Raw genomic sequence first — 13,237 nt, 5'->3', positions numbered from 1 at the left:
TGATCTCCCTGTCATTGTCCCCACATTCCATGTCCCAAACCTCAGAAACCGATCTCCACTTCGGGCTGCACCCTGCCCATATGTACTTGTGATTGTCATGGTTCTCTTTTTGAGGCAATGTTTTTATGGCCGGATGCCCTTCCTGACGCCAACCCTCTTAGTCGTCTCTTACGACACGCAGGGATACGGTGTACCTATTCTGACCAGGGTACACACTGGGAAACGTTTAAAACATGTAAATTCTGGGGGGGGGGGGGGGGGGGGGGGCGTCAGCATCACGACTGCGGTTTAAACATATTCCAACAATATCCAAACAGAACGATGAAAAAACAATCCGGGAAAAGTCTCCAAGTGAGAACGTGGATTTGAGAAAGAAGGAGCAGAGGCGGAAGAAAACGAGATACAGGGGGCGGGGCACAAGCCGAGACGAGGAGGAGAGCGAACAAGCACGTGTCCGGGAGGAGAGAAAGAATCAATATAGAATTATTTGTCTAGGGAGGTGAGGTGAGGGGGAGAAAACAAAATAAAAGAAACAAGCAATACAGCGAAGGAAATAACCCAAACCGACAAAACACCGACGGGGGGAGGGAAGCCCCAAGTCACCAGGCCGCGCACGAGGTACGACTCAGAAAACGATTAACTACACACAAGTTTGCACGAACCACAAACCAACACCAACTAGAAACACACAATAACACGTACACAGCAAAATAACCAGTGGAAATTTGACAAAGACAAGAATGGGAAAACACTCAAACTTCGATGCCGTGGAGAGCTCGAAGCACGCCTCACTCGCCCGAGGAACCGGAAGTCTTTTCTCCCCATCCCCCAGAGAATCCAGTACAAAATCCTCCTCTTGACGTACAAAGCCCTCCATAACCTGGCCCCATCCTACCTGGCTGACCTCCTCTCCAGACACACTCCCACCCGCAACCTCCGCTCTGCTTGGTACCAACCTCCTGACCCCCTCCATCCGGACCAAATTCAGATCCTGGGGGGACAGGGCCTTCTCCATCGCTGCTCCCACCCTCTGGAACTCCTACCTCACACCATCAGAGACTCCTCCTCACTCCCCACATTCAAAACATCACTCAAGACCCACCTGCTCAACACTGCATTCAACATTTAACCCACATCATTTAACCCCTGACTATCTCTTCTCCTTCTCCTTCCTTTTGCTTTGATTATTTACCTATTGATTTTTGTCTTTTTGCACTTGTTTTTTGTACTCTGTCAAAGCGTCTTTGGGCTTCTTGAAAAGCGGTATATAAAACAAATGTATTATTATTATTATTATTATTATTAAAGGAGAATCACCTGCTTGAAATCTAAAGGGTGCCAATAATATTGTCCGGGCCATTTTAGGATTTCTGTGGAATAAGCTAAGATTTAGTAATTTTATTTTAGCTTTTTTGTTTTGTTCCACTGCAGACAAAAGAAATACATATGTGGATACCAAAATATTTTTTAAATTTCAACAATTTTCTGGAAGAAATGGTGCATTCTTTGAAAAAAGTGCAAGGGTGCCAATACGATTGGGCCATGACTGTTCCTACATGCCGCCTCCCTGCTAGTTCCAATTTTTTATTTCCAAAACTAAACCCAAATTCTAAATTCAACAGATATTATCAACCTTAGAGATGTGCTCGATTGCCATATCAATCACATCATCTGAGTATTCAACATCTCATTTTGAGCAATACAAACGGTAAGCATGAAGAGGTAATGTAAAAAAAAATCATTGAAAGCAATCAAAGCCATCTTCTACCGCAAGCAAACTCTTCAGGAGATAATCAAGGATAATTTATTTGATAAAAAAAAAAATGTACACAGAGTCGAGGCTCATGGAGAGAATGTACACAGAATGGACCAGGTCATAAAATAACAGAAGAAAAAGGGGACGGGGAAACACACCAACAGCGGGGGTGAGGGGCAAAATAGAGGGAGACTTGGATAAATAAGGGATGTGGAGAAGAATGAGGGCTAGGGGAGGACATTAGAGGGTGAAGAAGATGGATACAAATGCAAACTCTCAATCATAGCAGTGAAATGAAAATCTGGAACCTTAGAAAGAGGTGGGCTTGGGGTGGGTTAATGGGGGTACAAAAGATCATGGTTGTGGATGAGATTCTTCCCTGGAGGGAAGAATGGAATTGAAAACTCTTTGTGTGTGCCTCGTCTCTCCTAGTCGGACAGTTGGCCGCACATGCTATCCCAGAAGTGTATTTTACCCCACCCATACTCCCTTCCAAAAGTAAAGCGAAAGACCAAAAAAAGAAAGAGGCAAATTAAAAATAAACTCGATAAAAACTATACGGTATTTGATGCGAACTCATTGACGCGAATGTGATGCGAATGCGTCTGCCCGCATTAGATGTCAACCCACTGTTATGTTTGATCTCAATTAAAGGTCACATGAACGAAAGCACGAGAGAGATAAGTAGAAGAGAGAAAACATCAGATGTGTCAAACTCGAGTTATGATCTGCAAAATGATATTCAAAGGGCACATGATCTGTTGAACCAAAAATCTAATGAGATAATCTTTGTATTACAGCCCTTACTTGTGCCAAGTTTGGTTGCAATCGGTTCACAAGTTTTCGTGGTTAAATAATCCCGTAAAACATTATATTGGGTTTCTTCCTTGTACGTTGTGGCTTGTTTCCCTTTTTTCTTTTCATCTGGTTATTTGCTGCAATCTTTATTATCCCGTCGGTGCCCATGAAGCAAAAAGTGGGGTTAAACAATTGGTTCATGTCTGTCTGTCTCTCCATCCGTCTGTCCACAAACGTCAGTTTATGATCGAGGAACAACTTATTTAAATTGAATGTTATATATTTGAACACTAATCAGAACATGAATCGGACAACAACCCTGCCATTTAACAGTACTATGTCCATGAATTTGTTCCGATCACACTTGGCAAAAGAGGAATGAGATAGTATTTTACTCTGTCTACCTGCCTGGCCTACCTGAAAACAAAATTGAAAATAATTTCAAACAGAAAACTTACTGTTTTTAAGGATGTCATAAAGTACCCAAACAACAGGATGAAGAACTAATATAATGTGTTAGATAAGGTGGTGTGATAGCCACTGCACAAATGGCGGTACACATTCGGAAGAATTTTTTAAATATGACTTTTAAATCTTTTTTAAATTTAAATGTAAGTATATACTTGAACACTGTAGAACACAAATTGCCTTCTTATTGCTTCTAAAAACCTCCAGTTTTGCAGTACTTGGACATGTTAAATAAGGTGGTGTATAAGACTGCTTCAAAAGTGCTAAACTTCCGGAATAAAAAAAAAAAAAAAATTAAAATCATAATTTAATTTCAATTGAAGTATATACCTGAACAAGGCGTGGGGTAACGTGTTCTATGAACTCTTTATACTTTCAATTGTGTGACATCATATATGGTACAATGGGGTGGGGCGGGCAGGAGTGAATGCAGCACAATAAGCAGAATTTCCTTCATCACATTCTTCTTCTTTTTTCTTGTTCTTCTCCAGAGAGTGGAAAAATATTTATTGTCCTTCAACTATTTATTTTTTTTCGTTTTGAGCTGTGTATTACAGTAACATACACATGTTGGCACCTTAGACAAATTTATCATATGGGGTAATCATTGGGTGGGCCACGTTGTACGCTGCCGTGAGGTTTTGATCATCTTTAAGAGTTACCAGGTTTTGATTTGATGTAGCCATGAGGCAGCAACAGTGTGGTTTCAATTGTAAATTAATGAATAGATATTGCTTCAGATCTCTCTGCCTTGGTGTAAGTTATTTTTTATAATCTATCATGAGCAGAGGTCCCTTTTGAGGTTTTGTTTGAGGTTTGTTTGTTTGTTTGAGGTTGGGTTTGAGGTTTTGAGGTTTGAGGTTGTGAGGTTTGAGGTTTTGAGGTTGAGGTTTTGAGGTTGAAGAGGTTTGGGTAGTCCCTGGTGTTGGGCTAGCGGCTAGGGTGCCGGCTTAGGATCCTAGGATCCTGGGTTCGAATCCCGGTCAATCGCTGAATTAACGCCAGGGGGGTTGACTCAGCCTGTCATCCTTCCGAGGTCGGCTAATTGAGCACCAGTTTACTGGTAATTCCCTGCTTGTCGTTAAAGGCGGCAAAAAGGGTTGGCGTCAGGAAGGGCATCCGGCCGTAAAACATTGCTTCAAAAAGGGGACCGAAAAACAACAACAACCACAGTTCCCGAAAAAGGCCAACCCCCGCTTGCGGGGAAAAATGGCCTCTAAAGGTGGTTTTTACCATGAGCAGAGGTATCAAAAACAGGAATCCTTTACCTCAAATACCACCTCAAACATCCATAGCTTGACAACCATTTCACAGTCTTGGTGGGCCTAATGGCCTCCTTGGGTTTCCTTGGAAGGGAATGATTACAATTATTATCCCCATGTTTTTCGGGGAAAAAAATGGGGGGATATTGTAATCGGCTCTGTCTGTCTGTCTGTCTGTGTCCGTCTGTCTGTCCGTCATGCTATCTCCTCTTAAACGGTTGTGTAGAAATTCACCGAACCTGGTAGTTATGATCACCACATAGCAAGAAGGTGAAAGAGCAATTTGTCCTCGCCCCCTGGGCAGAACAGGGTCAAAAAGTGAAATACCAAAAAATGCAATTATGGGAACTGCGCATGAAATATATATATATTGGATTTGACCCCCGGTTCATGCCCCAGGAGGTGCGGACTTAAGGTCACGGGGGGTCAAACCAGTTGTTTTGGTTTTTTTAACTCAAAATTTGATATTGGGTCATTCCTGGTGCAACCTTTTGCCATCTTTCAATATTGCTGTAGGTAGGAAACGTGGGGATTTGTGATGGGGAGCCATCAACTTCACTCAAGTTATTACTCGTAAATAACTGTTGCCTCTGCAAACATGACTCGGTGAAGAAAGAAGCCGAGCAAAATATGATTCCGGTGTTTTCTAGAAGAAAATATATTTTTGAGTGCATATGATGTTTTCTTACTTGCAATTAAACTGAAGTTGTTACTTAAAATAATAAATGTTACCGCTAGAACTGCTGCATTAAGCTCCCATTCCCGCATTTTCTTCTTCAATCCGGAAAGACAGGCTTTTAAATGTGACTAGTAAAAAGCCCGTCAAAAATGAAGGGTTGGAAGAGTTTATTCGAGGGCGCAGGCTCGTGAACATGCCAAAGTCTGAAGCCTCGGCCTTGTGACAGGTGTGCTTATATCTTCTTTATTTATTAGACATCCTACTGATTTAAATGCACACTCGTTTTACTCTGCATGCGTTGCACATCACGTGCAGCGAATTTCATCTCCTGGCGCCTTGTATTTATTGCTACTTTTTAATAAACGCTTCTGTGCACCACCCTTGGGGTTCGGTTTGCAAGCCACCATCTACATTTCCAATGAAAAGACATAATTACTCTTTTATGGAAAATGTTTCCGAGAGTGTTTTATCCTCAAAAATAGATCGTAGCAAAAAAAATTCTGGATACCAATTTTTTTTCTCGATTCTGTATACAAAAAAAAAAAAAGCACACTAATTTTTGTTTCATGTAAATCGATTATTAGCTTTCCAATGGTACCATTTTTGTTATTGTGTGACAGCAGGAACTGGTACATTAAAGCTCGAGGTCCTGCTTCTTCATCACATGATCCACAGACATGTCTCCTTTTAATAATAGTAACACCCGTTCCCTCTGGTAGTGAAAAAAGTGTCAATACTCATTCCCTCTGGCAGCGGTCAGTGGTTATTCCACTTGTAGTATTCTGTGTATATAGGCGAAAATCGCAAGTCGTTTCCACATTCTTGCCGGGGGGGAGGGAGGGTGTGGGGTGTTATTTCGTCCATGGCCTGACCCTGGGTGCCTGAGTACATATGCAAAATTTTGTGGAGATTGGCCAAACCGTTTTTGATTCAATAATGATAAGACATATACATACATACATATACACAAAGAATTAAGTTAAGCACCCCTACACAACGAATTAAGGTAAGCACCCCCTAATATATATTCTTTGTGTATATGTATACATTGGCATATATTCTAAGGTATGTGAGATCAAATAATGATTGGTATGACATTAGTTATTGACGTTATTGACGTTATTGACGTCACTTACACGTTATTGACATTACACGTTATTGACGTTATTGACGTTATTGACGTTATTGACGCAAAGATCGCTAGAGGTCTTCTCAGAACAATGACTGTACGTTAGAAAACATAAACGTCATCCACACTGTCCGTGATGGACCTATAGCTCCATACTTAAATTGAGGTGAAAATATGCCTAAAATTCCCAAAAAATTTCACCTTAAATTATTCAGAATAAAATATTGAAAACGGCATGATTGTTATGTTTTTATGTGACCATAATATCACTTCTCCAGAAAATATAGCAATATCATGGGTATATTACACTGTTTTGACGACAACAAACTTGTAATGTGCGAGGTTGTAAAAAAACGGGGGGGGTGCTTAACTTAATTCTTTGTGTATACATACATACATACATACATACAGTCACGTGAAAAAGTAAGTACACCCCATGTAACGTTTTGACTTTTACAACATATTTCAACATACAGCTATTTGATCTTCATTTCAACAATATTGATAGATAAAGGTGATATAATACAACAAATATCATGAAACATTTACATTTTGTAGTCCATTGTATAATTTAAATAAACATAAATGCAAATTTCGCATGTGGAAAAAGTAAGTACACCCTTGGCTCTAATAGGTGGTATTGCCCCCTTTGGCAGAAACAACCTCAAGGAGGCGTTTCCTATAACTGTCTACCAGTCTCTGACATCGACTGGGAGAAATTTTTGCCCACTCCTCCATGCAGAATTCTTTCAGCTGTGTGATGTTTGAGGGGTTTCTTGCATGAACAGCTCGTTTCAAATCCCCCCACAACATCTCGATGGGATTTAGATCCGGGCTTTGACTTGGCCATTCCAGAACCCTCCATTTCTTTCTTTTCAGCCATTCCTTGGTGGATTTACTGGTATGTTTATGTTTAGGGTCATTGTCATGTTGCAAGGTCCACCTTCGGTTGAGCTTCAACTTTCCGACAGATGGCCTCACATTATCCTCAAGCACCCTCTGGTACAATGAAGAATTCATAGTGGATTCTATGATGGTGAGCTGCCCAGGCCCTGATGCAGCAAAGCTGCCCCAAACCATAATATTGCCACCACCATGCTTTACAGTTGGTATCAGGTTCTTGTGGTCAAATGCTGTCTTTGGTTTTCGCCAAACATGTCTTCTGGTACTGTGGCCAAATAGCTCTACCTTTGACTCATCTGTCCAGAGCACATTGTTCCAGAAGTGCTGGGTCTTTGCCGAGGTGTTCATTGGCAAACTTTAGTCTTGCCCTGATGTTCTTTCTGGACAGCAAAGGTTTCCTCCTGGCACACCTCCCATGTAGATCAAATTTGTGCAGCCTCTTTCTAATGGTAGACTCGTGCACTTTAACATCAACAGTGGCAAGAGCTACCTGTAGGTCCCGTGATGACATTCTGGGGTTCTTAGAGACTTCTTTCAGCATCTTGCGGTCTGCTCTCGGGCTGAACTTGCTGGGGCGGCCTGGCCTGAACAAGTTAGCAGTTGTTTGGAATCTTCTCCACTTGTAGATGATCTTCCAGACAGTCGAATGATTGATTTCAAATTGTTTGGAGATCTTTTAAAATCCCTTCCCAGACTCGTAGGCATCTATAACCTTCTTTATGAAGGCCCCAGAGAGCTCTTTTGATCTAGGCATGGTGACGCCGCACACTTCAACAACAAAGAGCAAACCAAACTAAATGTCTGAGGTTTAAATAAGACAGGTTCCTCCAAGATCCTCTCTGACGATGTTCTAATCATTTGCACCTGAGCTGGTGCACCTGATTCTAATTTTAGGTATTTGAAGTAGTGATAAATGTAGGGGTGTACTTACTTTTTCCACATGCAAAATTTGCATTTATGTTTATTTAAATTATACAATGGACTACAAAATGTAAATGTTTCATGATATTTGTTATATTATATCACCTTTATCTATCAATATTGTTGAAATGAAGATCAAATAGCTGTATGTTGAAATATGTTGTAAAAGTCAAAACGTTACATGGGGTGTACTTACTTTTTCACATGACTGTACAGTGTACATACACACGTCTGTCTGTATGTCAATCGCCTAAAGGTCACAGTTTTAAAATGATCTTCACGAAACTTCACCAAATAGTGGAGTTTGTCATAAGCAAGAAGCCTATTGTTTTTGAGGTCAAAAGGTCAACATAGGCCAAAGGTCAACAAATTAGGTCGAATTTCTAAAATCCTCAGTTTTCATCAGATTGACTTGAAATTTGAAGAGGACTTCTATATCAGGTCATTGAATTCAACCACCAATTATTTTAAGGTCAAATTTGTTTTAGGATTTCGCAAGTATTGTGCTGGGCATGACATCTTTATTGTTTGTCTGTGAGCAGGATACCTCAAAAAGTTGCATACAGATTGGGACAAAATTAGGTGGGCAGGTTGGGTGTTTGACAAGGATGAATTGATTAGATTTTGGCGAAAATCCGGATCCGGATACTAGAATTTTTCAGTGATTCTTCACCATTGAGAGATAGGGCCAAAACGATATGGAGCACGATGTCTCAAAAAGTTCTGGACTGATTCAGATAAAACTTATTATTACTAGCGGGCTCCCACCCTCACGGCGGGATTACTCTTCTAGGCCCACCTTTGGTGAGCAATGTGCTGTGGCACAGTTTTTAAAATGCACTTTGTATAATTTTTGTCATTTTTGAAAGAAATATTATTGATTTCAACATATATTCCATATCATAGGATAAAGGAAGATTATTTGTAATACCGGCTGCCACCAAAGGTGGCGATATTTCCACCACGTCAATTCTGGAGTTTCGATGAAATCCATGCTTGCTTCATTATAGTAAGAAGTCAGATTATTATTATTAGTACTATTATTTTTCATGCTCCTGCTGATAGCAATGTGATGAATTGCTTTGAGTTTGTTGTTTTGCCAAAATTTGAATTTATCGGCAATACGACAACAGCCATTTTCGCTTGATCGCATGGGGGTGAAGCTGTCATTGAGGTGAATTGTATTATTTGTGCTGTCTTTTTAGTGGGCATATGGAATCGCCATGTGGGAGATTGTAACACGGGGGAAAATGCCCTACCCTGGTGTGCAAAACCACGAGATGTACGACTACCTCTTGGCAGGGAACCGGCTGAATCAGCCCCCAGACTGCCTTGATGATCTGTGAGTTTCTCAAATATGATCTTCGATGAAATATAAAATGGCACTATTGTATAAAATGTATTTTATTATGCATTTGCTTTCATCCTCCAGGTATCATTTCACATTGACTATCAAATTCGCAACATAAATGCCATGAATACCATCCGAAGGATGCCATGCTTTTGGATGCAAAACCTCCTACTGGCATGGCATCATGCAGCATCATGTTCTCCCCCCACATTTTATTAAGTACTTTTAAAGCAATGTCTGACACTTTAGGATTGAACCCAGGCAAGAAGACTCAATGTGGAGCACTCTATCAAAATATCTGCCCCACTACCGTTGCATTTTCCGCACATTGCTACTGTAATTGATGTGTCAAAGTGATGACTTAAGCAGTGCCTCCAATTAGTTTTTAAGTTCCTTTTTTGCACATAATGTGTTTATTTATTTATTTATTTATTTAAAGCCTGGCTGGTTCACAATGGTCATAAAATTTGTAGCGACGCCGTGGGAATGGAGGTGAAGCGACACTTTGGGCATGAGCCTTTATTAAAAGTGAGGTAATGCTCTGGAGCTCGTGAAGAAGAAGGGTCATCTTTCTTTTGTTTTCAGAAGGGTTCATGCCCACGACATCCATTCCCTTTCTTTCCCACAGGATAGTTTGTGGGGTAGGGGTTGATTGGGCTCAGGAAGTAAAAAAAATAAAAAATAATAAGGCACATATTCAGCTCAATCGTATTATTCGCTCATCCATAATCATGCTGTGTGTGTCTATTTGTGCACAATGTTACAATTTTAGTAAATGTTAGATTGACAGCGATTGAACCGATAACTCCCCAACTTCCTTTTGATAATCTGTTACGTGCTACCACATGCCCTTTAGGTATTGCATCATGCAAAGCTGTTGGTGCATCGACAGTACGAAGCGACCGTCGTTCTCAGAGCTTCGTGGTTACCTCCAGAAGCTGCTCAAAACCCTGCCATCGTCAGAGAGACGACAGGAAATCGTTTATGCCAACACAGGTGCCCAGGCGTTCGCACATGAAAGTGGAGGATGCTGCGGGAGCACCAAACTAGATGCAGAGGTGCCGAGGTGTGGGAGCGAAGGTGGTACCGAGACTGTTTCGGCAATGGTGCATACTATCCTGGGCAATGCCTACGAGTTCGCTGAAGTTCCAGAGGTTGCTGTTGAAGCAGAGGTGCCTGTCAGGCCTGGAGCCAGCATGGTGCCTTTTGAGACATTTGACGAGGCAAGGGCGGAGCACTCGGCCACGGCCAATTGCCTTCCAGGGGCCGAGCACTCGGCCACAGCCAATTGCCTTCCAGGGGCCGAGCACTCGGCCACAGCCAATTTCCTTCCAAGGGCCGAGCACTCGGCCACAGCCAATTGCCTTCCACGGGCTGAGCAGTCGGCCACAGCCAATGGGTTTCTTACCACACTATGGGACAGCTCGGTATCGGACAGTGCACACAGTGGGTACATTACTGTAATGCCTCTGAAAGTAGACTTGTGAGCCTTTGATATAGAAACAGCATGGAACCCAGGAACCGAGGGTGAATGATATGGTCACTTTGGAGATCCTCTGCCAGGAGTACAGAGCGGCGAACTTTCTGGTGTACATTCCTTTGGTGCGCACATTTGAGCAAGAGACAATAGCAGGTTTTTCATTTCCCAGCTTCGGCAACCATGCATGGTCCTTCTGACACAATCCACACATTTCATTCCATTTAATCGAGAAAACACAAGTGGAGCATCATTTTTTAATCTGTAAAGAGGACTTATTCGTTTGTAAGTTACCATTTTCATGAGCCACAGAGGAAGAGTTCCTTTTGGATTTAGATTCTCGTTATTCTTCCTGTTGTGAACAAAGTTCGCCATCTTGTAACCGAAACCAGTTTTCGGTCTTTCACTGTGACTGCACAGGGGTACCACTTCATTGAATAATTACGTATAGAAGAAGAAAGAACCACCTTTAGATGCGATTTTCCCCCGCTGAGCAGGGGTTGGCCTTTTTCGGGCACCTTGGTCCCCTTTTTGAAGCGATGTTTTATGGCCGGACGCCCTTACTGCCGCCAACCCTGTTAGTCGCCTTTTTGCGACACACAGGGAATTACCAGTGAACTGGTACTCAATTTGCCGACCTCAGAAGGATGACAGGCCGAGTCAACCCCCCTGGCGTTAATTCAGCGATCGACCGGGATTCAAACCCAGGATCCTAGGATCCCAAGCTGGCACCCTAACCGCTAAGCCAACACCAGGCTTGAATAATTACGTATGAGCAATGTTAAATAAATAAAGGAGTTCTCTTACCAGGAATTTGAATACAGGAGGATGCCATTAGGCCCATATCAAGGCCGCACAATGATTGCCAACCTATTGTTGTTTATCGGTGTTCTATCCTTTCTTTAAACGCCGAGCATCAAGAAAGACCATGTATCATTTTTGGCTTTAGTATGACTCGGATAGGGTTTGAATCGCTGACCTCGCAGACTCCGAGTGGACGCTCTAACCATTACACCACCAAGTCTGGTAAACATTGTAGACATGTAACATCAAAGCTCCAATGGCTGGAATCATTTTTGATATTCCCGGGATGAACTGTTCGAGAAACTCACCTTTTGCACATCGACTAAGGAACCACTGATCAGAGAGTGAGTTGTTTATCAACAACAAACTTTATCAGCACATTCTTTGATTAATAGATAGAACACGGCTTTGCCATGACCAAGGAAACTGCTTCAGTTAGGTTATTCTTTTTTGAATGTACGATTTATATAATAGTTGATATATTTTAATGAAAAGAAAATGTATAAACTAATTTTTTAATGTCTTTTTTTTTTTACTTTTCCTTTTGCACATTTGCATAGATCTCACTCTCAGCTACTGATGAAACCAGTGAAGCTGCTTTGAAGTTGCACAAACAGATAACTCTGCCATTCATTGAGATCATTTAAAATAACTTTTCAGTGCAATCTGCAATCGATTCAGTAACGAGATGTTTGTCCTGTCACAATAAAACGAATTGTGCAAAGAGCTTAATATGTCTGTTTGGTCCAAAGTGATGTTTGCAGCAAAAAAATTTGTTAAAAGTTGTGCAAAAATGTTTGTTTATTTATTTCCAAGTTCTTCAAAAATGTATCAATTGAGAAATTTGCTTCACGAGTCCAGTTCTGTTCATTGCATGTTGAAGGCCTCACTTAAACATTCTGTTCTTTTCTGTTCTCTTCCTTTGATCCTTTTATATAATCCAGTCTTCCGCTCCTCCTTCCAGGTCAGAACTTTAATTCTTCTTTGGTCACACCGAATGAGTGCTAAGGGAATTTGTATTTGCTTGGGTTTTTTTAAACTTAATTTATTGTTTTAATTAATTGACATATGTGAGAAAATTGCACGCCCAGATCAGGAATCGAACCCACGTCCTCTGGTGAACCGTATCAGCACTCTGCCATCTGAGCTATCTGGGCGACCCTGACTAAGCATGCAATTTTCCCACACCGAATTGCCACTCTCATTGTGGGGAAATGACATGCTTGGTCCATACTGGCAACGACTCGAAAGGGGCCCTGACAGTGTCGTCACATACAAAAACATGGGTACAAGACGCAAAGGTCTTTGTGCAGTTGTGTGGAACTCTACTGAACTCTGGTGGCGGTGTGATATGACTCATTCATTTTCCTTCACAGTCTGTCCACAAAATTGTTTGGGTCAAAACTAGTGTGAATGTTAGTCGGGGTAACAAATTCTCAAGGAAGGCGAAGTGTCGATCCAAAAACTAATTTTGCTGTACTGTAACCCAGATGAGCTTTCACTTTGGCACAAATGTCCAGAAGCACTGCCAGTACGTTTTCCATCCAGTGATATGGGTCTTCCCTACTGCCCGGATACGTCAGGACAGTGCGGTCATGGTCAGGGTGCTGATCGGTCCCCATGGACCGGCCCTTTCCCTCTTGTCTTTCTTTGTCTGTCTCTCTGTCTCTGTCTGTCTGTCTCTCTCTC

At 41.6% G+C, this 13,237-nt stretch overlaps 1 protein-coding gene across 1 annotated transcript in view; it reads left to right on the top strand.

Annotated features, from left to right (window-relative positions):
• The window catches only part of LOC137435031 (tyrosine-protein kinase receptor UFO), a 150,725-nt gene extending 138,445 nt beyond the window's left edge, over positions 1-12,280 (top strand). Inside the window, exons 18-19 of the mRNA XM_068128399.2 lie at positions 9,122-9,258; positions 10,124-12,280. Of these exons, the coding sequence (XP_067984500.2) occupies positions 9,122-9,258; positions 10,124-10,754 (768 nt within the window). The 3' untranslated portion in view covers positions 10,755-12,280. The remainder of the gene's footprint in view (positions 1-9,121; positions 9,259-10,123) is intronic.
• The last annotated feature ends 957 nt before the right edge of the window (positions 12,281-13,237 follow it).

This window comes from Myxine glutinosa, chromosome 9, assembly GCF_964187855.1.
Source record: "Myxine glutinosa chromosome 9, kmMyxGlut1.1, whole genome shotgun sequence".
NCBI lineage: Eukaryota > Metazoa > Chordata > Myxini > Myxiniformes > Myxinidae > Myxine > Myxine glutinosa.
Note: the sequence above shows the minus strand (reverse complement) of the source record. Positions and strands in the feature narration are given on the sequence as shown.